The 24,848-nt window shown below is 52.2% G+C and overlaps 1 protein-coding gene across 2 annotated transcripts in view; it reads right to left on the reverse strand.

Annotated features, from left to right (window-relative positions):
• Positions 1-1,744: 1,744 nt before the first annotated feature.
• SLC4A8 (solute carrier family 4 member 8) overlaps positions 1,745-24,848 on the reverse strand; it is a 30,689-nt gene continuing 7,585 nt past the window's right edge. Inside the window, exons 2-25 of one of the 2 annotated variants that reach the window (XM_069878931.1) lie at positions 23,160-23,241; positions 22,029-22,163; positions 21,353-21,488; positions 20,950-21,110; positions 18,363-18,551; positions 18,018-18,106; positions 17,070-17,227; positions 16,125-16,212; positions 15,511-15,657; positions 14,449-14,540; positions 12,987-13,161; positions 12,727-12,860; positions 10,328-10,573; positions 10,120-10,225; positions 9,032-9,193; positions 8,267-8,380; positions 7,779-7,940; positions 6,331-6,582; positions 5,535-5,603; positions 3,912-4,085; positions 3,684-3,821; positions 2,859-2,956; positions 2,269-2,373; positions 1,745-2,076 (exon numbers count right to left, since the gene is read on the reverse strand). In XM_069878931.1, the coding sequence (XP_069735032.1) occupies positions 2,286-2,373; positions 2,859-2,956; positions 3,684-3,821; positions 3,912-4,085; positions 5,535-5,603; positions 6,331-6,582; positions 7,779-7,940; positions 8,267-8,380; positions 9,032-9,193; positions 10,120-10,225; positions 10,328-10,573; positions 12,727-12,860; positions 12,987-13,161; positions 14,449-14,540; positions 15,511-15,657; positions 16,125-16,212; positions 17,070-17,227; positions 18,018-18,106; positions 18,363-18,551; positions 20,950-21,110; positions 21,353-21,488; positions 22,029-22,163; positions 23,160-23,241 (3,195 nt within the window). In that variant the 3' untranslated portion in view covers positions 1,745-2,076; positions 2,269-2,285. The remainder of the gene's footprint in view (positions 2,077-2,268; positions 2,374-2,858; positions 2,957-3,683; positions 3,822-3,911; positions 4,086-5,534; positions 5,604-6,330; positions 6,583-7,778; positions 7,941-8,266; positions 8,381-9,031; positions 9,194-10,119; positions 10,226-10,327; positions 10,574-12,726; positions 12,861-12,986; positions 13,162-14,448; positions 14,541-15,510; positions 15,658-16,124; positions 16,213-17,069; positions 17,228-18,017; positions 18,107-18,362; positions 18,552-20,949; positions 21,111-21,352; positions 21,489-22,028; positions 22,164-23,159; positions 23,242-24,848) is intronic. The other variant, XM_069878933.1, reaches the window with a different exon arrangement.

A 24,848-nucleotide genomic window follows, 5' to 3' on the forward strand; every position in this document is an offset into this window, starting at 1 on the left:
GAGGACACCCTATGGGGAGGTGAGGACACCCTGGGGGTGGCTGGAGGCACCCCAGGGGGTGGGGGGGCTTGAGGACACCGCCCGGGAGGTTAGAGGCACCCAAGTGTTCAAGGGGGCTTGGGGACACTTTGAGGGCTTTTGGGACACCCTGGGGGAGGTTGGGGACAACCCGGGGGGCTGGGGACACCCTGCAGGAAGCTGGGAGGCATCTCAGATTGGGGGTGGGGGGTCGCTGAGGGGCAGCGCTGGGCTGGGGGGCAGTTAGGGGTATGGGGGAGCAACACAAGAATGAGTGTGGGGGGGCTGGGGGGCAGTTGGGGGCATGGGGGCAGGACAGGGCTGGGGGGGCAATTAGTGGTGGGGTGGGCAGGACAAGACTGGGGGAGCAGCTGGGGATATGGGGGCCAGGACAGGGCCATGGGGGACTTAGGGGTACGGAGAGCAGGGGGCATGTTCCAGGATTGGGGAAGAGCGGCTGGAAAGCTGCCCATCGGAAAAGGCCCTGGGGGTGCTGGTCGACAGCAGCTGAACACAAGCCAGCAGTGGCCCAGGTGGCCAAGAAGGCCACCAGCATCCTGGCTTGGATCAGCCCTGGGGTGGCCAGCAGGAGCAGGGAAGGGATCGTGCCCGTGCACCCAGCGCTGGTGGGGATGCACCTCGAATCCTGGGTTGAGTTCTGGGCCCCTCCTTCTGGCTCATCCCACCCTGCGAGAGGAACAAGGGAGGAGGCAGCACAGGAGACACAGAGACTGGTTCAAGGATTTGGATTTCATAGAATCATAGAATGGTTTGAATTGGAAGAGGCCTTAAAGATCATCTAATTCCAAACCCCTTGCCATGGGCAGGGACACCTCCCACTGGCTCAGGGTACTCCGAGCCCCATCCAACCTGGCCTTCAACACCTCCAGGGATGGGGCAGCCACAGCTTCCCTGGGCAAACTCTTCCAGTGCCTCCCCACCCTCATTGTGAAGAATTTCCTCTTCATGTCCACTCTCTATCTTCCCCTCTCCAATTAAAAGCCATTCCCTCTCGTCCTATCACTCCAAGCCTTTGTAAAAAGTCCCTCCCCAGCTTTCCTGTACTTCAGGTACTGGAAAGGTCACTATAAGATTTCCTTGGAGCCTTTTCTTCTCCAGGCTGGACAACCCCAGCTCTCTCAACCTATTTTGTATAGGAGGTGCTCCAGCCCTCTCATCATATTTGTAGCCTCCTCTGGACCTGATCCAACAGCTCCGTCTCCTTCTTCTGTTGAGGATTCCAGAACTGGAGACAATACTCCAGATGAGGTCTCACAAGAGAGGAACAGAAGGGCAGAATCCCCTCCCTCCCTGCTGCCCACGCTGCTTTTGATGCCGCCCAGGACAGAGTTGGCCTCCTGGACTGCAAGCATGCACTGCCAGCTCATGCTGAGCTTCTCATCAGTCAGCAGCTTCCCTGTGTTCAGCTCGCATCCAGGGCATAAGGAGATCGAATTTCTGTGTTTCACAGCTTCCAGGCTGGTGGCCGAGCCAAAGCCAAGAAAATCCCGATGTAAAACTGGAGGGCAGGGAGCAAACACTTTTCCTTCACTTCAGCAAAACTCCTCAGATGCTCCCAAAGCTCCTGGCCGTCCTCCCCCTCTACCTCCCAGGAAAAGACAGAAAAGGGAATGAAAGCCAAAATCTGGTAACGATGCAGAAGAAAGTGGAGAAAACAACAAATCACAAATGGCTTTGTATATTCAGAGCTTATATTTGGAAAAAAAAAAAAAAGAGAAAGGAGAGGAGGAATTTGATATTAAAAAAATAGCACTGAATGAGAAAGCGGCAGCGGTTCCTTTCCCACTATGGATCCACGTGGACACACACATGGAAGCTCAGCACCCCTGACCTCCCGCTGGCTGCGATGGGCACCTCAGTTTGCTGGTTTGATACAGAATGCCTGAAGCACACCAAGGATAACAGAACACATCAGCATGGCTTTAATGGGAATCCTCCAGCTGGAAAGAAGCGGTTTCTCCCCGTGTCTGCACTGGCACATCCCTGAGTCGCATTTGCACTCCTCTCCTGCCAAGTCAAGATTCCTAAAGATGAAAACTAGGGAGGGAAAAAGAGACAAAGACGGACAGCATCCTCAGTGGGAGCTCTGCCGGCTGCTGCCGAGTCAGCCCTGGTGGTGGGACCACCCCAGCAGAGAGGAGATGGTTTGTGTCCCATGGGCTGTGCTGCCTGGTCCCAAAAACCATCACTGGCAAGACAGCACAGTCATGCTCCCATGCAGCCTTCTACCTCCTTCCTCCCCAGCCTCAGAGCGTTTCTGTGTTCATGGTGAGAGCCTTCCACACGGTTGTTTTGGACACCTCGTACGAGAGGTTAATCTCAGAAGGATCGGTCCTGTAATAAAGATTTCACACAGTAATCCTTAATGATGGGACCTGATCCCACCAAGTGCATCAGCAAGAGAAACAGGAGGGCCCAGAGTCACAGCTCAACACAAGAACAGGAGGTTTTGCTGCATGAGGAGTTTTTGGAAGCACACCAACAGCTCCAAATAGAGGCTCCTGCTGGTGTTGAGCCCTAGAGTGGACTCCTAAGCTGTTATGGATCCTGCCTGCAACTCCTCATTTTTAAGTATGAGGATCTCCAGCTGCCATAACGTCCACAATGATGCAAGTTTTGGGGGTCAAATATTGTGCAACCACTCTGCTCAGTGTCAGAGTCCTGTGATCACCTCTTGCAGCCCTACCCATTGCCTGGAATTTCCCATCAGACTGGCTGCTCGTTTATGGGACACTCAGTACAGATGCAAGTGGAGAAAATTGTGCCAAACACCTTCAAACTCATCTTGCTGGTGATCCAAGCACTTGGTGGGGCTTTACCTGTCACTGCTTTGCTTTGGGATATCCATGTGGCTGCTCTTGCCCAGTTTCAGTTGAACAGAATGGGCAGCAGCAGCTTCCATCATCTTCTGGGACTCCTGATGGCAAAAAGGATAAATTGAGTTCTCCAACTTTGATAAGAGAGGAGAGAAACCAAACACCCACCCAGAACAACACATGTGGCCCTGTTCTCCAGACCCTTAGAGCTCTGGATGTGAGAGCAGCAGGGTGATGAGCTTTCACTGCAAGTGTCTGGGGAGTAGAAGCACCATTCTGAGCAAATCTTTCCATAATAACAATAATAATAATAATAATAATAATAACCTTAAAATCATAGAATGGGTTGGGTTAGAAGGGACTTCAAAGCCCAGCCAGTTCCACCCCCCTGCCATGGGCAGGCACACCTCCCACTGGATCAGGTTTCTCGAAGCATCATCCAACCTGGCCTTGAACAATCCAGGGACGGGGCAGCCACCACTTGTCTGGACAACCTGGGCCAGGGCCTCCCCACCCTCACAGGAAAATATTTCTTTCTAAGATCTGATCTCAATCTCCCGTCTTTCAGCTCAAAAATGTTCCCCTTGTGCTCTCCCTGCACACCCTGATCAAGAGCCCCTCCCAGCTTTCCTCTAATCTTCATTATAAATGACATTTTACCTCTAGTCAAGCATTAAGCTCACTGCTAACTTAGGAAAAAGAGGTTATGTGGGGGGATCCAGGCTATCAGGACTTGTTTCTATCAAGCTCTGGTCTTCCTCCAACATTTAAAGGCAAGCTGGGATGAAATAGGCAGTCTCATGAGGGAGAGAACCCAGCAAGCTTTACCTCTTCTGCTTTGGCTTTATTTTTAGCATCATCCAACTGCTTCTTCTTGCTCTCTGGCATGAGGTCATCCAGAAAGCTGAGCTCTCGCTTCGAGAAGCAGAAATCCATCACTTTCCGGACGAAAACAAGAGCCAAAACCTTCAGGAATAAGAGATAAGACAGGGTGAGGTCAGAGATGATGCTGCATCTCTCCCCAACGCCGCAGACATCATGCTGCCATACTCTTACCATCACAGGGAAGATGATGGCAGCACGGGATGCCTTGATGGCCCAGAGCAGGACAAGGCAGAGCAGCTGGATCCCAGTGAAGCAATGCACCTTCCGCAAGGGGACATGCCGCAGGTAGATGAAATCTGGCTGGTGCTTCGCCGGCATCCAAAACAGCTTCAAGCGATCAAAGAACTGCAAGATAAAAGGAGAAAAGTTGCCACCTTGGGACTGGGAAAGTTCTTGACCCTGTTGAAGATGCGGAGAGGGTTTTGAGGAGTTCACTGGCAATGGGAAATCCTGGAAGCGACTGGGTTCCTCCTGGGAGGAGCATCCCCACTACAGGAAAGATGGGGAGGGGCTTGATCAGGGAGGGCAGGGATAGGATAAGGGGGAGCGGGTTTCAGCTGAAAGACTGAGATGGGATCTTAGGAAGAAATGTTTCCTTTTGAGGGTAGGGAGGCCCTGGCCCAGGTTGTCCAGAGCAGTGGTGGCTGCCCCATCCCTGGAGGGGGTCAAGGCCAGGTTGGATGGGGCTTGGAGCCCCTGATCCAGTGGGAGGTGTCTCTGCCCATGGCAGGGGTGGGACTGGATGGGCTTTGAGGTCCCTTTCAGCACAAAACATTCCATGATTCTGTGATTCTAGGATAATCCAGTTCACTCATGGGAGCTGCAGACCAGAGAGATGTCATTCCACATCATTATCACTGTTTCTTTTCCTACAGAATCTCCCAGCAAGGATTTTCCCCCTGGGGTAGGAGTTACCTTCGCTTTGCACTGAATTCCCCCATCTTCATGGAACCAGGCATGGACCCACCCTAAAACCTGAGGCACTGAACCTGCCCAGCCCTCCCAGCCCTTTCCACCTCTGCGGACTCCACCAACCCTTTCTGTACACAAAATATTTCAATTACTTGTGTTCAGAGAGGGTTTTTCCCATGGCACTGCTTTTTTCCTCCTTCTATGGAGATCACAGAATCATAGAATCATGGAATCACTGCAGTTGGAAAAGCCCTCTCAAGTCATCCAGTCCAACCATCAGCCCAACCCCACCGTGCCCAATAAACCCTGTCCCCAGGTGCCAAAGCCACACAGGTTTTGAACCCTTCCAGAGATGGAGGCTCTACCACTGCCCTGGGCAGCCTCTACCAGCACTTCACCACTCTGTCCATGAAGGAACTGGTCCTGATATCCAATCTAACCCCTGCCAGTGCAACTTAAGGCCATTTCCTCTCATCTCATCACTTGTTCCTTGGGAGAAGGGACCAGGACGCACCTCACCACAACCTCCTCTCCAGGAGCTGCAGAGAGCGATCAAGTCTCCCCTCAGCCTCCTCTCCTCCAGACCAAAACCCCCCAGGTCTGTCAACCGCTCACAGATCCGTTGGGCTCCAGACCCTTCCCCAGCTCCATTCCGTTCTCCGGATGTGCTCCAGCCCCTCAAGGTCTTTCTTGGAGTGAGAGACCCAGAACTGAACCCAAGATTCAAGGTGCCTCTTCCAATGCTTCCAGCAAAGAAATCTGTCCCAATATCCAATCTAAGTCCCCCCTGGTGCAACTTGAGGCCTTTTCCTCTCGTCCCATTCTTTATTACAACACTGTACATGACATACCCGGGAGCAGCTGTGATGTTGGACTCCATACCTGAATTCCTCGGAGCGATGACACCCCCATATAGAGGAAGACTCCATAAAGCACAGGCATTGGGATGAACTGAAAAGAAGAATTGCAATAATTTATTCTTTGAAATTGTCTTTTCAGCCTCACTGCTCTATTCTACGGCCACTGCCTAGAATTGCCCAAAACTTCCCAATTTGCACAGGGTTGGAGTAGTGTCAGGTTTTCACCACTGAAGATTGTGTGCATGCCAGGGAGTTGATGCTCTGCTTGCACTGAGCTTTTGAGTTTCATTTCATCAGAATAATCCTGTTTCCCAGAAAAGTTGGAGGAAAACAGAGGCTGCCAGCCATGCTACCAAATGAGGGCAGAAACCCATTTCTATGTCTTCTTGTGCCTCCTTTTAGCTTGGAGATGAGGTTCCTTTGGGAGAGGAACATGCAAGGAACCCATGGGGATGATCTCAGGGTATGTAGCTACTGGGAGCAGCCATTCGGAGTCATCAGGGTGAGTAAATTGCAACCAATAACACACAGCCTGTTTGGAAGAGAGCAGATGTCCTGGTTTGGATACACTGAACTGGATCTCACAAACATGGGTGGGCCTGAAAGACACCTGACAAGGAAAGCGGTCACGTTGCTCGCTTGTCTCAAGTGCACCAAATGGGGTCTGAAGGGCTGGCAAGCAGTTCCCACCAACCCCCAAGGTTTAGAACCACCTTGTCCTTGGCTCCACAAACCTCTTAGGCCTAGAGAGAGGAGACTGTTTGTGTAGGATCTCCAAAATGCCCACTGTTGTTGGGTGTTTTGCATTTTTCCCTTACCTTAAGCACAGAAGTGAAGAAGACAGAGCAGCCCATGAGCACAAAGATCATCAAGCCAGTGACCCTCTGCTCTCGGATCCCCAGAAACTTGGGTTGTTCTCCTGGCGCTGAGCAGCCAGACTCTACTTTGAGGCTGTTCACATGGGTGATGGACAGGACAGTCGCAGCCACAAACCAGGGCAGCCCCATCACGGAGCACACGCCAAGCATCACAGCCACCATGAAGAGGTCCAGGTGGTACCCACAGCCTTTCTGGGAGGGCAAACAAAGAAATAAAGTATCCACAGCACGAGAGCAAGGGCAACATCACAAGTCATACTCAAAGCCTACTGGAGCTTGAGTCAACTTGAAGATTTAAAACAAGAATTGCAAATGGATAAGGATGAATCCAGGCTTTGTGCAAGACTTTGCATGAAATTCTGGCAGGAGTCAAGGAATCATTCAGGTTGGAAAAGCCCTCCTAGCTCACCAAGTCCAACCGTCAGGCCAATCGCACCATGCCCAATAAACCATGGCCACAAGTGCCACGGCCACACAGTTTTTGAACCCCTAAAGGGATGGGGACTCCAACACTGCCCGGGGCAGCCTCTGCCAAGACTTCACCACTCATTCAGTAACTTTCCCCACTACCCAATCTAACTCTCCCCTGGCAAAACTTAAGGCCATTTCCTCTCGTCTCATCAATTGTTGCTTGGGAGAAGAACCCAGCACCCACCTCACCACAACCTCCTTTCCAGAAGCTGATCCAAGCGAGGCCTCTTGGCCACCTGGGCCACTGTTGGTTCATGTTCAGTCATTGTCAACCAGCACTCCCAGGGCATTCTCCACCGGGCAGCTTTCCAGCTGCTCTTCCCCAAGCCTGGAGCATTGCCTGGGGTTGTTGTGGCCCAAATGCAGGTCCTGGCACTTGGCCTTGTTCCATACAACTGACCTTAGTCCATGGATCCAGCCTGTCCCAATCCCTCTGCAGAGATTCCTGCCCTCCAGCCCATGGATCCAGCCTGGCCAGGTCCCTCTGCAGAGTCATCCAGCCCTCCAGCAGATCCACACACAAGTTCAGATACAGTAGGTTTGGGTACTTTGTTTGATTTCTACTTCTCGGAAAACAAAAGGACTCTTTCTCTCATTCATAAGGAAACCTCTACCACTTGCAAGTCCAATGGGACTCCGAGCTATCCCTTGCAGCTCATCAGAACAATTCATTACCCCACTGATGTTTTTAAATCAAAAACATGCTTCTAGATTGCTCTATGATTAATTTGCCGCTCCAAAAGACTGCTCAGCTGAACTCCTCTGTCATCTGCTCCCCATGGTATCATCAATCCAGCAGAGCACCCTACCACACAGACTGATGCCGTCCCAACCCAATGCCTTCACGAAGCATGTGGAATAGGAGCTTCAGCCCATGTCTGCAGCCCGGACTGGGCTCACCTCTTGCAGTCCCTTACCTTCAGTCTGTGCTCCTTCCTGTTCACGATAACGGCAGTGATCTGCTGGTCCATGAAGATCAAGATGGTGCAGAGCAGAGCTGGGATGAGTGCAGCCAACACCGTCCACCAAGGGTTAGGTCCTATGGGGTTGATGATCCACCCACGGTCGTCTCTGGTGGGCTGCAACAAAGCACACACCTCAGGACCAGCTCCCAGCCACTTGATTTTCCTCTCCATTCCTGTGTCAGAGCATCTCCCAGCCCTGGCTCCGTGTTACCCTGAGACTCAGTAGTACCAGTGGCCTCTTTGCAAGCACCTATCGATAGTTCTTCTGTAGGTATCTCGTTTGGGGCTATCTTCTCAGTTCCAGAAGGAAATGATGCTCATAGAGGTGAAAAAGGAGAAGGTCGCACCACCAGTATCTCCTCCAGACCCAACCCTGTCCTGCCCTGGCATCACCTTGTTCCATGGGGTGAAACCTACTCCACGCCAAAACATCCCATTACCTTGAACATATGGGGGACGTGGAGTTTGGGTGATGGGATCCCAATCAGGAAGTCAGTCAGCACCATGATGACGATGGTGAGGAAAACAGCAAAGTCGCTCACTGTGGACCTTACCTGGGGTGAGAAACCAGAGCTGAAAGGGGCATTGCAAACAGGGCTGTAACAAGAGATGGAAAAGTCAGGGATATTAACAACACGAAGGCCAGCCAACCAAATCCCACCACTCTGAGGACACGCAGCCAAATCCCTTGGTTAGATATTGTTGCTGTGTTTGTCCCTGGGAGATCTGGTGTCAAACTCAAAAAAAATAGTTTAATTAGGTGGAAAAGGGTTGTTTTAATTCAAACCTTACAAAAACCACTCAAAACTAAGGCAGCAGATGTCTGCCCTACAGCCACACTGGCAGCCAACATGGGAATAAGGCTCTGAGGCGTCCTTTGTTCCTCAGAAGGAAGAAACAGGGTCTTGTTCTATGGCAGCTTCGCATTTGGATCAAACTTCCCCTTGAGCACATAATGCACAGATGGTGGATAAAAGCCCAAACAACTTGGGAAGCCCTGCTTCCCCCTGCCTGAGCACACAAATCACTCCAGGGCAGGTCACAAGGCAGGTGGGAGGTGCTACAAACAGTTTGTGCTCGTGGAAATGATTTGAGGGACACCCAATCTCAGCCTCCAAGGTCAACATCTCCCAGCTTGACCAAAGACTGCTCAGTGCTCCGGGAAATTAGTGTGGAGGCTGCTGCTGGCCCCCATCTCTACCTACTCTGGTTGGAAAGTAACGGCTGGTTTTAAACTTCTTCAATAAGCTTGACAGGACAAAGGTGGAGAAGAACAGGATGCAGCACCAGAAGAGGACATTGGGCGTGTAGGGGCCATTGCGTCCACAGGCAGATCCTTGAAACTCTCCATGCAAATACTGACATTCCTGGGGAAACAGAGCATCAGGACACAAAGGCAGCACACGTGCAGCAAGGAAACCTCGGATAACCAGGGCTTCTTGAAGATCTCAGTCCAAGATCCATGACCTTGTCACTGCTGCTGCCGGAGATCTGTGTTTCCTGAGCAGCAGCAGCTGAACAAGGGACACATTGAACTCCTCAGAGGAAAGTGGAGAGGAGAGATGTGATGGGACACCATTCCACACCCTCATTGCACATCCTCCACTTGAATGGTAGGTGACTGGGGCTGAAGGTGACACCAGAGGGGAAGGAGGCGCTGGGAGTTCTTGGGGATAGGGAGAGGGGGAATGGGGAAGGAGGACTAAGACAACCATGCTAGGAAAGGAGAAGAGCCAAATTATCTCTTCCCAGTGGAGGGTTCGGAGGACACGGCCAGGAGGGGATGGAGATGTCCCTAAGATCCTCCCATCCCCTGCCTGGGCTCGGCTTCCAGCAGTGACAACCTGAGAGGCTGCTTAGACATGCAAATTTATGCAGGTACCTGCAGACAGTGCTGGGCAAGAAGGCAAGGCCTGGAGTGATTAGGAATCGAATAAAGAAGCCAATTACTACTTTCAAGCACAAACTTGAGTCCTCCAACTCCTACAATAACCAAACCCTCAACTTAACCCTGCTCCTCATCAGAAACATCATCCTGCAGCGGAGCTGAGGAGCACACTTCTCACCCACATTGCTGGGTACAAGGTGGATGGACAAGGTGGGCTGGACAAGGTGGGCTCTCCTTCTCAAGTGGGTTATAACCACACATGAGATTTAAGCCACAACTTTTCAGAGCAGCACTGGCACAGGTGGAAGCCCATCATCACCTGTAGTGCTCTGACTTTGTCACCGTGCGAATGCCCCCTGCACCCTGAGGCCGCGGCATAAGGGAACGGCGACTCGGGGCACTTACAGTCACCGTGAGGTTTTCCCAGGTGATGGCAGACACATTGATCCTGTTGCTCTCCCAGAAACGCAGGGTGTCGTTGCTGGGATGGGCTGGTGCCTCACACTTACAGCTGGGAGGAGAGAAGCCAAGACAGGGATAAGTGAACGGCACTGGAGATGCGGCCCTGAGCTTCAGGCCAGAGATTGGGTTCTTTGAGGAGGAAAGCACCCACTAGTAGATGGTGAGGAGGTCAAGCTTGCTGTGCATGTGCACAGGGTAGGTCTCTCGCAGGTGACTCAGTTTCTCTAGAGCCTCATAGATGAAGATGATGCAGATGAGGGAGGCGAAGGCTTCTTCGGTGAAGCGGGTGATGTAGCACACCAGGCAGCTGGCATCGGTGGCCACCAGCACCACACAGAAAAAGGCGGTCCACAGCCCGATGCACGCTCGCAGAGAGAGATAGGAGAGCGTGTACTCCCTGGGCAACCAAGAGAAAATGAAGGGTGGAAAGGGCAGCAAGTGGCTCCGAGCTGCGCCTTCCTTCGGCAAAAATGAGGAATAATTATGGAAACAGGGATTTATTAAAGTTGGAAAAGACCTCTAAGCTCATCCAGTCCAACCGTCAGCCCAACACTACCATGACCAATAAACCCTGTCCCCAAATGCCATGGCTACAGGTTTTTTGAACCCCTCCAGGGATGGAGCCTCCACCACTGCCCTGAGGAGCCTCTGCCAAGGCTTGACAACCCTATCTGTGAAGGCAGCATTCCTGATATTCAATCTAACTCTCCCTTGGAGCACCTTGGGGGGCATGTCCTCTTCTCCCATCACTTTTGTTCCTCAGGAGAACAGAACAGCACCCATCTCACCACAACCTCCTTTCTAGGAGCTGCAGAGAGCAATGAGGTCTCTCCTCAGCCTCCTCTTCGCCAGACCAAACCCCCAAAGTCTCTCAGCTGCTCCTCTGTCACCTCCAGGCTCCAGGCCCTTTCCAAGCTCCATTCCCTTCTCTGGATGCGCTCCAGATCCTCATGGTCTTTCTCAGAGTGAGGAGCCCAAAACTGAACCCAGGATTCAAGGGTGGCCTCGCCAGCACCGAGTGCAGGGGGACAACCCCTTCCCTGCTCCTACTGGCCACCCCATGGCTGATCCAAGCCAGGATGTTGGTGGCCTTCTTGGCCACCTGGGCCACTGCTGGCTCACGTTGAATCACTATTGACCAGTACCCCCAGGGGATTCTCCACCAGGCAGCTTTCCAGATGCCCTTCCTCAAGCCTGGAGTGTTGCCTGGGGTTGTTTTGATCCAAAGGCAGGACCCAGCACTTTGCCTTGTTCAATCTCATCCAGTTGTCCTAGGCCCATGGATCCAGCTTGTCCCAGTCCCTACACAGAGCCTTCCTGCCCTCCAGCCCATGGATCCAGCCTGTTCTGATCCCTCTGCAGAGCCTTCTTGCCCTCCAGCCCATGGATCCAGCCTGTTCTGATCCCTTTGCAGAGCCTTCCAGCCCTTCAGCAGATCCACAGTTCCACCCAATTTGATGTCATCTCCAAACTGACTGAAGGAGCACTCAAGCCCCTCATCCACATCATGGATAAAGATGTTAAAAAGAACTGGATCCAACACAGATCCCTGGGGACACTGCTTAGAATCTTGGAATCATTCAGGCTGGAAAAGGGCTCTCAGTTCCTTCAGTCCAACCGTCAGCCCAACCCCATCATGCCTACTAAAACCATGTCACAAGTGCCAGTTGTGCCTGGCCACTAACAGGGTTCAGCTCCATTCACCACAACTCTCTGGGGTCACCATCCAGTCAGTTTTCCACCAAGCAAGCATGTCCAGGCTGCCGATGGTAAACGCAGGTTCCAGGTACCACCAAAGATACCGCCGGGCTGTGGTGGAGGGTTTGAACTCGCAGGAGGAATGGCCAAGGATTTCATTGTCGTGATTTAACAATTCTCCTGTGTTAAGACCTTGGAGGCTCACTGAGGCCACGTCCTTGCTGTTGAAGGTGGTTTTCACCCACACCACCCTGATGCCCAAACACCAAAACCAGCTGCTTTTGCACCCACTCACCTGCAACCAGCAAGTTGGGGCTTAATAACAACTTTAATTGCAATAAGGGTGCTTAATCTCACATCAAAGTCATCCCAACACAAGGGCTGTCATGAGAAGGACCCATTCCAAGTGCAAAGCTCTCATTTTTTCAATAACTCACAAAATATTTCAGCAGAAAACTGTTTGAGCAATGTATATTTCCACTTCCAGCAAAACTCAGGCTAAAACGAGCTTGGTTTTCTACCCAGAGGGAAGCAAATCCTCCCTCATTCCCAAACCAGACTGACTTCTCTCCTCTGCCTTATGCAGCCCATCTTGGGCATCCACATCCCTGTGGTTTCTCCTCCTCCTGCTGCTTTACTTCAGCCCTAAAAACTCCCAACAGCCCCATCCACCCTTCAAAGCTTGAGAGCTTTGCACCACCACACACTAACTCAGCAGTGGGCAGTGTCTGGGACACGGGAGTCAACTGGAATCCAACATCTCCAACCAAGAGAAAGAACAAAACCATCTTTCCTCCATCCTTGCCACCTCCAGTGGTTCTGGCAGCTCCTGGCTGTGGTGGCCAGCCTTACTTGCAGAATTTGTAGAGGATCTTCTCAAAGACGAGGACAGGTCCGGTGCTGCCAAGGATGGTGAGAGGTTGGCCAGCAAAGAGGGAATACACCACACCGGTCATGGATGCGCCCAGCAATGACTCCATGGCACTCTGTGCCGTGAAGAGAGGCAGAAGGGAAGAAAGAGAGCATTAGGGGAAAGAAAACCAAAGCAAATCCCCTGCAGCAGGGACTTCTGCATGAGTCCACCCTTCCCCACCCAACAGAGAGGCACTCACTATGTGACCACTGGTGGCCTCTCCCAGCAACCCCCCAAAGGTGATGACGGGGGACATGCAGGCGCAGTAGAGGAAGAGGAAGGACGCCAGGCACTGCAGGCTCAGACCATCCCGAAAGTCACTCCAGAACCACGGGGCTTTTCGCTTCACATCCAGGATCAAACCTCCAAAGAGCCTGGAGGAAGGAAAGAAACGAGACTGTTCTCCTGGAAGACCAGGTTGAGTTTTCTTGGCTACAAGAGGACAACCAGCAGCACAGAGGAGCTTAGGTGACTGAAAAGCAGTAGCCTTCCCCTCTAGTTTTACACCCAGGAGAAACTGGGGCACAGAAAACCTCTGTAACAAAAAGAAAAAGGACCAACCTGAAAGCTCATTCCCTCATCTTGCACCAGGCCCTCGCTTTGAGAGACAACAGAGCCCTCCTTGGAGGTGTTTACAGATCTGCTGCCATCCCAAATCCAGAAACCTTGGTGCAGCAAAGCTGCAGCTGAACCTGACTGCCCAGATCATAGAATCATGAAATCACGAAAATTGGAAAATATGTCTAAGCTCAACCAGTCCAACTGTCAGCCCAACCCCACCGTTCCCACTAAACCTTGTCCCCAAGTGCCACATCTACAAGTTTTGAACCCCTACAGGTATGGGGACTCCACCACTGTCCGGGGCAGCCTCTCAGGGCTTCACCACTCCATCAGTGAGGAAATCTTTCCCACTATCCAATCTAAACCTCCTCTGGTGAAACTTGACACCATTTCCTCTCATACCATCAGTTGTTACTTGGAAGAAGAGCCCAGCACCCACCTCACCACAACCTCCTTTCCAGGAGCTGCAGAGAGTGATGAGGTCTCCCCTCAGCCTCCTCTTCACCAGACCAAACCCCCCACGACCAGGTCCCTCAGCTGCTCCCAGAACTCCTGGGCTCCAGGCCCTTTCCAAGCTCCGTTCCCTTCCTCAAACACACTCCAGACTTACAAGGTCTTTCTTGGAGTGAGAGGCCCAGAACTGAACCCAGGATTCGAGGTGCATCCCCACCAGCGCTGAGTGCAGGGGGACAATCCCTGCTGTGCTCCTGCTGGCCACCCCAGGGCTGATCCAAGCCAGGCCTCTTGGCCACCTGAGCCACCGTTGGCTCCTGTTCAGTCATTGTCAACCAGCACCCCCAGGGCATTCTCCAACGGGCAGCTTTCCATCTGCTCTTTCTCAAGCCTGGACTATTGTCTGGAGTAGTTGTGACCCAAGTGCAGGACCCAGCACTTGGCCTTGTTCAGACTCATACAACTGACCTCCAGCCCATGGATACATCCTGGCTCAATCCACCTGCGGACCCTCTCCTACTTGCCCAGCCCAGGGGCCCAAGCTGGTGATATGGAGCCCCTTCCCTGAACCAACCAACTCGCAGGTGCTGCTGCGAGAGAGCTGCATGCTTGAATTCCAGAGGCAAATAGAAAAAAAAAAACCTCACCTTCCCGTCCGCTCCAGCTCAGGACCACTGTGTTTCTCTGGCTTGCTGTGAGAAGCATTGTCATCCAGAGCTCCTGGCATCTTCCTTTTTTCCTGTGAAAACAGAAACAAGACGAAGTTCAATATTCATGAAATCGTGGAACGGTTGCAGTTGGGAAGGACCTCAAAGCCCATCCAGTTCCACCCCCTGCCATGGGCAAGGACAACTCCCACTGGCTCAGGGGCTCCAAGCCCCATCCAACCTGGCCTGGAACATCTCCAGCAATGGAGCAGCCACCACTGCTCTGGGCAACCTGGGCTAGGGCCTCCCCACCCTCACAGCAAAACATTTCTCCCCAAGATCTCATCTCAATCTCCCCTCTTTCAGCTCAAAACCGTTCCCCTCATCCTATTCCTGCCCTCCCTGAACAGGAGCCCCTCCCCAGCTTTCCTGGGAACCCCTTTCTGGACTGGAAGCTGCTCTAAGGTCTCCCCACAGCTTTCTCTTCTCCAGGCTCAACAACCCCAACTCTCTCAGCCTGTACAGGAGGTTCTCCAGTCCTTAGATCATCTCTGTGTCCTCCTCTGGACTTGCTCCAACAGCTCCATGTCCTTCCTGTGCTGAGGACTCCAGAACTGGACACAGGCTCCAGGTGGGTCTCACCAGAGTGGAGCAGAGGGGCAGAATCCCCTCCCTCCCTGCTGGTCCCACGGCTTTGGATGCAGCCTGGGACACGTGTTGCTGGCCCCTGTGGAGCTTCTCCCACAGCACTCCAAGTCCTTCCCCTCTAGGCTGCTCCCAACCCATTTACCACCTGACCTGGAGTTGTGCTTGGGATTGCTACAACCCAGGAGCAGGATCTTGCCCTTGGCCTTGTTGAACCTCATGAGTTTCACAGAGCCCCAAATCTCCAGCCTGGCCAGGTCCCTCTGGTTGGCAGTGGTACCCTCTGACTTATTTTTCTTCTGTTCTGGGCATGGGACTGTGTCAAAGTGTGACCTCGTGAATACGGACCCTGCATAACATCCCTAGCCGCTGCCATCCCACCCGTCCCCCTTGCACCTCCCCCATTGCAGCACCCACTTGTGAAGGGACATTTTTGGGGGGCTCGATCCGGATCGAAGGATCCCACTCTCCTGGCGGCAAGACCGTGACCTGATCCAGAAATTCATCGATGCCAGCCACGAGGTCAGCCCGGTTCTTGGCTTTATAAGCAACGTCATGGAAAACCTGCCAGTAGGAGACAGCCTGGTGAGAGAAGAAGCCATCTCACATGCCCCAAACAGTGCAAAAAGCTCTTGGCTAAACACAAGATCGTTTTCCTCAAGTTTCCTGTTGGAATGGCAGGAAATATTCCCCCAAAAGGGAAAATAGGTGCATCATGGGATCTGCAATCATCTCCACAAGGCTCTCATCCCCCACAGTGAACCAAAATCTTTAGTTTAAAGAGGAGAAGCACTGGTGGCCCTGGCAAGGCCACCAGTGGGGACCCCAAGGAGAAGGATGAGGATACACCCCAGGTGGGATTAGCCTCCAGGAAGGTGGAGACGCAAACATGTGTGTTTGCTTTGGGATAAGAAGGATGGGTGGGTGTTCAGGGAGCTGTGGGCAGCCAGGACAGCAAATTCTCCTTCTGACAACGAGGAGAGGTGAACAAAGCCAGAAATGATCCAGAGAGATGTCTTCTCTCATCACACCTCATCCGTCATGATAGTGGCCATGGACCTGCCGATCTCGTGGTATTGATGGGCTTTTCCTGCTGGTCCAAGCAAAACGAACAGGAACCTGGGCAAGAAAAACAAAATGAGAGAGAACATAGAATCATGCAATCCTGGAATAGGTCGGGTTAGAAGGGAACTCAAAGTCCATCCAGCTCCAACCCCCTGCCATAAGCAGAGACACCTCCCACTGGAGCAGGTTGCTCAAAGCCCCATCCAACCTGGGCTTGAACACCTCCAGGGATGGGGCAGCCACAACTTCTTGGGGCAGCCTGGGCCTCACAGGGCCTCCTCACCCTCACAGAAAAACATTTCTCCTAAGATCTCATCTCAATCTCCCCTCTTTCAGCTCAAAACCATCCCTCCTCATCCTATCCCTGCCCTCCCTGATCAAGAGCCCCTCCCCACCTTTCCTGGTGCCCCTTCCCATACTGGAAGCTGCTCTAAGGTCTCCCTGCAGCCCCCTCTTCTCCAGGCTGAACACAAACTCTCTCAGCCCATCCTTGTAAGGGAGGTGCTCCAGTCCTTGGATCATCTCAGTGGCCTCCTCTGGCTCAAAGATCACCCAAGGAAACCGCTGGGAGCTCCCAGCCCAGAGCATGGCTCAAGAGGGGACCTGCAGGCTCCTCAACTCCAATGCTGAATCCAAAAGTCAACAAAACCGATCACAAATTTGATCGCTACAGCAGGGAGGGGAAAGATGTGGAGGCAAGTGTGGGAGAAACATTCTTGCTCCCACTGCACTTGTCACAGAATCATTGAATGGTTTGGGTAGGAAGGGACCTTAAAGATTATCCAACGCCCCTGCCATGAGCAGGGACACCCACCTCTAGCTGTCCCCGCTTGGGGCACCAAGCTGATGCCTGGAATTCTATGTTCCCTTGGGGTTTTTAAGCACAAAACATTCCTGCTTCCCATTCGAACCTTGTTGGGATGGGAACTTCTGTCATGCCCGAGAAGAGGACAGCAGGTGTCAGGCGGACAAAGGCCACGATGGGCTGGTGCAGGAAATCCAGCTCTCCCACAAGCACATTTGATGCTTCGGCTCCACTGGGAATCTTCTTCATGAAATGCAGCTCCGCCTGTGCACAACAAGTGGATTTCATAGAATGGTTTGAGTTGGAAGGGACCTCAAAGTCCATCCAATTCCAGCCCCCTGCCATGGGCAAGGACCCCTTCCACTAGATCCAGCTGCTCAAGGTTCCATCCAACCTGGCCTTCAACACCTCCAGGGATGGGGCAGCCACCACTGCTCTGGGCAAGCTGGGCCAGGGCCTCCCCGCCCTCATTGTGAAAAACTTCCTCCTTATATCCATTCTAAATCTTCTCCCTTCCAATTTAAAGCCATTCACCCTTGTCCTATCACTCTATTCTCTTGGAAAAAGTCCCTCTCCAGCTTTCTTGTAGCTCCTTCAGGTACTGCAAGGTCTCCTTGGAGCTTTCTCTTCTCCAGGCTGAACAACCCCAACTCTCTCAGTTCTGTCCTCGTACGGGAGGTCCCCCAGCCCTCAGATCATCCCCATGACCTCCTCTGGACTCGCTCCAACAGATTCATGTCCTTACACTGAGGACTCCAGAGCTGGACACAGGGCTCCAGGTGGGGTCTCACCAGAGCAAAGGGGCAGAATCCCCTCCCTCCCTGCTGGCCACACTGCTTTGGATGCAGCTTAGGACACAGTTGGCCTTCTGGGCTGCGAGCGCACTTGGCCGGCTCATGTAGAGCTTCTCCTCCCCCAGCATCCCAAGTCCTTCTCCTCTGGGCTGCTCTCAATTTCAGGCAATTCCCCCAAAAGCCAAGCCCACAGCGTTCTGCAGCCATGGGATGACAGCAAATCTGAGCCTAACAGCGTCAGAGTGCCACAAACATCTCACCTTGCTTAAATCCATTGCGCCAGCCTCATGGTTCACCCCGTTTTTAGCTTCTGCGGTGGTTGGAGAAGGATGAGGGGTGAGCGTTTGGGCTGGCAGGAAAGAGAAAGGCGTGGACAACTGTGGGCAAGGAGAAATTTGGATGCTTCTCTTTTGCCAGGACAAGTCTAATGAGGGCAAAGCCCTACAGAAATCTTCATGTGGTGCCACAGCCCTGCAGGAACCTCACCTGAGGCCAAACCCCTGCAGGAACCTTCACCTGGGGCCATAGCCCTGGAGGAACCTTCACTGGGGCCAAAGACCTGTGGGAACCCTCCCGTGAGGCCAAAGCACTGCAGGAACCCTCACCTGGCTTGTCAAGGAGGTGCGGGTCTGACTGCTTCTTGCCCACATCAGCGAAGGAGCGGACAATGGGGAGTAGGTTGTTTCTTTTCTTCTCGTTCTGATGGTGATGCTTCTTCAAAAGAACTTCTCGCACCTTGGCCCGCATGTGCTCGTCAAACTCCACGTTCTGGTCCTGCTGGCCCAAGATCATATCTAGGGGTGGACAAAGGTGCCATAAGAGCAGAACTCCACCACATTCTGACCCCTGACAGCCTGGGGCGGCTGTGCCAAGGTACCCTGATGCCAGCTCATCTCAGTTTGACGCTGCTCAGAGCAGATTCTCTTTAGCTAAAAAACATTATCAAAGAGATTCTCCATCGCTCCATTAATTATTATACCTGGAGTATTGTCCCCACATGAAGTACTGCGTCCACCTGGAGTATTGTGCCACCACCTGGAGTCCTATGTCCAGTTCTGGAACCCCCAACTTAAGAAGGATATGGAACAGTTGGAATGGGTCCAGAGGAGGCCACAGAGACGCTGGATCACCTCTGCTATGAGGACAAGCTGAGAGAGTTTGGGTTATTCAGTCTGGAGAAGGCTGCAGGGAGACCTTAGAGCAGCTTCCAGTACTGAAATGGGCTCCAGGAAAGCTGGGGAGGAACTATTTACAAGGGCATGGAGTGACTGGACAGGGGAGAATGGCTTTAAATTGGAAGGGTGAAGATTTAGATGAGACATTAGGAAGAAATTCTTCACTATGAGGGTGGGATAGCCCTGGCCCAGGTTGTTCAGAGAAGTGGCAGCTGCCCCATCCCTGGAGTTGTTCAAGGCCAGGTTGGATGGGGCTTGGAGCCCCTGATCCAGTGGGAAGTGTTGGAACTGGGTGGAACTGGATGGGCCTTGAGATCCCTCCCAACCCAAACCATTTTGATAGGAATGGTTGGACTCGATGATCCGGTGGGTCTCTTCCAACCTGGTTATTCTATGATTCTATGATTCCAATTAACCACTCTAATTAATTCCATTTTCTTGCCCAATCTGCCCTCTCCACCTCCCTCCCCACATTTAACCCATCTACAGCTCAGCCTTTCCCAGTTTCCTTGGCCAATCACGTGCCATTTGCCAAGCCCAGAGAGAAATGGGCTACAGCTCCACCTTCTCCAGAAAGAAGAGACCTTCATGAGCCTTGGCCGCCAAAGCTGCTTTTCCAATTAACTCCAATTCTCATCCCCAAGGGAATGCCCTGCTTGGGCACCAGCCTGGTAAACTCAGCCTTTAAATCTCTTGAACCTTGGACATTAAGGCAAGAGAAACAAAAGAATATGACCATGAGTCTACATCATGGTAGCCAAGAGGGCCACCATGTCCTGGGGTGCATCCAGCACAGCATCACTAGTCAGGAAGGGAATTGTCCTGCTCTACTCCTCACTGGTGCAGCCCCACCTCAAGTACAGGGTGCAGTTTTGATCTTTACAGGATGAAAGGATCTAAAGACACTGGAGCGTGTCCAGAGGAGGCTATCAAGTTGGTGAAGGGTTTAGAGGGGAAGCTATATGAGCAGCAGCTAAAGTCCCTTAATCTGTTTAGCCTGGAGGAGACTGAGGGGAGACCTTATCACAGTTTACTGCTTCCTCAGAAGGGAAGGAGGAGGAGCAGGCACTGATCTCTTCTCTTTGGACGTGAGGGACCTACCATTGTAGGAAGATGAATCAGGGGAGGGTTAGGTTGGACATTCGGAAAAAGTTCTTCACCCAGGGGGTGGTGGAGCTCTGGAACAGGTCCCCAGGGAAGCAGTCACATTGCCAAGCCTGTCAATATTCAAGAAGCATTTGGCCAAAACCCTCAGACACACGGTGTGAATGTTGGCGTTGTCCTGTGCAGGGACAGGAGTTGGACTCAGTGATGCTTGTGGGTCCCTTCCAACTCAGTATACTCCATGATTCAATTAAATGGTTTGGAATAAAGAGTTTCTTGAAGAAGGTTCAGCTCTTCCACGCTTATAACTCCGTATCTCTAGAAGCCACCTGCAAAGCCCTGATGCGCACTCCTCTTTGGCTGGGGAATATTCCCTAATCACTTTCATAACCCTAAAATCTGTTTCCAAAATGATCCCATACTGGAAGAAAAGCTGGTGTGACAATTGCACGCCCAGTCTACATCCAAACCCAACTCATGACCCAAAAACTGAGCAGGACATCTGGCTTTCCAGTCTGGAAAGGGGCTCCAGGAAAGCTGGGAAGAGCCTCTTGATCAGGGAGGGCAGGGATAGGATCAGTTTTGAGCTGAAAGAAGGGAGATTGAGGATTTTATGAAGAAATGTTCTCCTGTGAGGGTGGGGAGGCCCTGGCCCAGGTTGTCCAGAGAAATGGTGGTTGCCCCATGTTCAAGACCAGGTTGGATGGGGCTTAGAGCCACCTGATCCAGTGGAAGGTGCCCCTGCCCATGGCAGGGGGTGGAACTGGCTAGACTTTGAGGTCCCTTCCAACCCAAACCATTCCATGATTCTATGAAAAGGACTCGTCGTTGGGGCAGGGTTGGATTTGGGAGTGAAGGACACCATGGCAAACCGAGCTTGGCCGTTCCCAGTGGCGTGTGTCACCCACAGTACCTGCAATCTCCTCGATGCTGTTGGCACAGATGTCCAGCAGCACCGTGCCATTGATGATGCAGCTCCTCAGCTCGAAGAGGCTGTGCAGGGACAGTGTGGCCACATAGGGCTTGCTCCAGCGCTCGCCACCATCCTCCACGTCCTCCTCAAACTTCAGCCACCTGTGGACACCAGGAGCATCAGCCCCATCACAAGGAAAGAGCCTCAGCTCTGCAGCCCCTCTGACAGAGCCATGGGCTGGCTTGAGGAGAACACTCCTCATATCATCACCTCCAGCTACAAAACCTTTGAGTCCCCAGAAGCAGAGAGCAGAGCCCATGGGCACTGCTGGCACAGCAACTGCTCTCCCACCGACACCAGCACAGGGACCAATCTCCCACCGACGCCAGCAGCAGGCAGTTACCTCGCTGTCTCCTTCCACTCGGCACCTTCGCCCTCTTTCACGTGGATCTCATCCAGCTCAGTGAACAAGTCATGGGGAACGTGCTGCTCGTCCTCCTCGGTGCCGAGGATGAACTGCACCCGCTGGGACGGGGTGTCTAGGGGCAGAGGACAAAGCCCCGTCCGTACCGCACCTGAAGGCTGTGCCTCACGTGCAAAGTGGCCATGGGATTGGCACCAGTTCAGCCATAAATCAGATCCTAAATAGATCAGCAACCTGATCTGGTTGAAGACGTCCCTGCTCACTGCCAGGGGGTTGGACTTGGATGACCTTCATTGTCCCTTCCAACCCAAACCATTCTATGATTCTAAATACTGGACTGCTCGCTCTTCCCTGAGTTTACCCCAGCTTGCACAGAGCCATGGAGAAGCATCATTTCCACTTCTGCAGAAGGATGGGCAACTTTCCTTCCCTACATGCCATTTTTAAAGCAGGATCCCTCCAAGGAAGTCAATCCCAAACTATTTCTGTATTTAACTGCCTTAAAAAAGACTAAACCCACGAGAAGTTTGGAAAAGGAGGGTCTGGCTGAACAACGCCACTTCCCCACAAACCCAAGGCAAAGCAGCCCCAAGGACTGAGTTGCAGCAGATCCCAGCACCCCAGCCCTGGGGAGTTGAGTGAACACGGGACTTACAGTGGCAGCCCTGCTCAGTCGGGGCAGAGTCCTTCTCCCGTTCCCGTTTCCGATGCTTCTGGCTGTGGGGTCGGTGATGCCGGTGGCTCTGCCGCACCAGCGGCATCCGCACACCCACGTACAGGGTCCGGTGGCCTGCGCAAAAGCAACGTTTGCAGCACTTTGGGATTCGCAGCCAGTGCCTCATAAAGCCACAGTGAAACCCCAGGAGAAAAATAAGTTCCTCATGATTTTGTCTTCCCTGGAGCTCCTTTTTTCCAAGCCTATTTTACTCAAACTTTGGAAAAACAGGGCAACAAGTGATGGCTCTGGGTCATCTAAAAGTGCCCTGAAAATGTCAATCCTCTTCTCAAATCCCAGCTCCAGCTGGAGAGACCTTAGAGCAGCTTCCAGTACAGAAAGGGGATCTAGGAAAATTGGGAATGGGCTCTTGATCAGGGAGGGCAGGGATAGGATGAGGGGGAATGATTCTGAGCTGAAAGAGGGGAGATTAACACGAAATCTTAGGAAAAAATGTTTTGCTGTGAGGGTGGGGAGGTCCTGACCCAGGTTACCCCAAGAAGTGGTGGCTGCCCCATCCCTGGAGGGGTTCAAGGCCAGGTTGCATTGGGACTTTGAGGCCCCTGATCCACTGGGAGGGGTCTGTGCCCATGGCAGGTGGGTTAGAACTGGGTGCACTTTGAGGTCCCTTCCAACCAAACCACTCCCATATTCTATAACACACTCAGACTCACTCCATAAGCAGCAAGAGACAATAATTACTTTCAAAACCTTTGTATGGCACAAGGTGACGCAAGGAGATCGAGTCAGTGCCCTGATAATGAACTCCAGATCAAAAAACAAAAACCACAGCTCTGTGTCTGCAGCATCAAATTGTTCCCCTACCCTCTCCAAGCCAGGAGCCTCTGCAGTAAAAGAAGCCATGAATTCTCCAGCTCTGTGGCTAGAACTCATGGCGTGGCCTCTGTGATTGTCTTTCCCTCTGTTTAAAAAGCTGTAGTACTAAAAAATGTGAAAATGCTCGTGCTGCTCCGTTAGGAAGTCCAGCAGGGTTTACTGCACATGATGTGTACAGCAAGTGAGGGACGTCACACTCAGCTGGTGCCCCTCTACCAGGACCTCAACACTCACCTTCCAGCTCCTCCTTCTCATAGTGAATGTTGACAACATTGCTCGTTCGTCCCTGGTCAATCACTGCCTCTTCATCGGGTCTCTGTGAGCAAGGAGAAGGTAAAAGTTGGGGCTGCGTGTGCTGAGAAACTTTATGTCCTCCCAGCCATCATCCAGGCAAGTCCGCAAGCATCACGCCCTCGCGTGCCTCCTCCTCCAGGCACAGCCCTTCCACACCCAAATTCAGCAGCCCACAACATCACCTGAATTGTAAGCAACATGAGTCGGGAAGCGTTTCCTACATGGGGAGAGTGGTTCCGACAGGAAAAAAACTACTCCTGCTTTGCTCTTCCTGTTCCATTTTAAAAGAAAAAAGGAACAGGTTGCCCAGAGAAGTGGTGGCTGGCCCATCCCTAGAGGTCTTCACGCCCAGGCTGGAAAAGGCTTGGAGCCCCTGATGCAGTGTCCCTGCTCATGGCAGGGGGTGGAACTGGGTGGGCTTTGAGATCCCTTTCAATCCAAACCATTCTGTGATTCCACGATTCTAGGTGGCTCACCAGCCATCGGCAGCAATGAAGTGGATGAAGAGTCAAGCCACTGGTTTAGAGCTGCAGACGGCATCTCCAAGACATCAGCATCTGTTAATTGCCCAGGGTAGGTGAGTAAACGCTTCCCAGACTGGAGAGACACCCTCTAATGTCACCTTTGCTCTAACTTTCCCAGTCCTCACCTGCATCTTCTATAGTCACATGGGTAACTATTATAACAATATATAATATATAGAATCATAGACAGATATATATATATAATCCCTGGAGTCGCTGGTGTCCCACCCCTGGAGATGTTCAAGGCCAGGCTGGATGGGGCTTGGAGCCCCCTGATCCAGTGCGAGGTGTCTCTGCCCATGGCAGGGGTGGGACTAGATGGGCTTTGAGGTCCCTCCCAACCCAAACCATTCCAGGATTCTATGATTTCCAAACTAGAAAAATATTCCCCAAAATTGCACTTCTGATCACAGCAGGATTTGGTCTCCAAATGCGGCACCTGTGATATGAAAGAATCATATTTAAAAACACAATTGAAAATATGAACCAGTTCCTGTTGCTTGGAGCCCAGTGCGAAGCCCCGCTGTCTCTAAGCTAGGTCAGCATCTGTTAATGATGTGTAGACAGCAATTAACACTTCCTTTGTGTATAGTGAACAAGAACATGGAAGGCCTGAAATCAAGAGACCTGTCTAAATCAAACAGAAGGCCACTGTCTCAGCAGAGTTCCAAGCTGATGAATGGAGGTTGGAACTGGATGATCCTTAAGGTCCCTTCTAACCCAAACCATTCCATGGTTTGCCAACAAACATGAATCCAGCAGAATCCTTGAAGAACTGGGGACAGAGAGGATTGTGGCGAGGGGACGTTGTCACCACCGAGCCAAGAAACCCTCCAACTCAGAACTTGGACACTGGAGGGCGTGTGAAGCTCATCCACAGAGCAAGTGAGGATTGTATGAGCCAGTGAGACCTCGATTATTAAACAATAAGATAACGGATAATTGCGAATCTGATGTAATGAGAGATTTGTAAATGAAGAACAGGCCTAACACTGGTTGAAGTTTTCTTGAGGGATGCTTGCGAGACGACTCGGTGGGCAATCCACTTTGTGCCAACTGGAATCAAACTCAATCTCTGTGTTTTTGGCTTGCGCACGAGCTAAAC

The sequence above is a fragment of the Phaenicophaeus curvirostris genome, chromosome 30 (assembly GCF_032191515.1).
Source record: "Phaenicophaeus curvirostris isolate KB17595 chromosome 30, BPBGC_Pcur_1.0, whole genome shotgun sequence".
NCBI classification, from domain to species: Eukaryota; Metazoa; Chordata; class Aves; order Cuculiformes; family Cuculidae; genus Phaenicophaeus; species Phaenicophaeus curvirostris.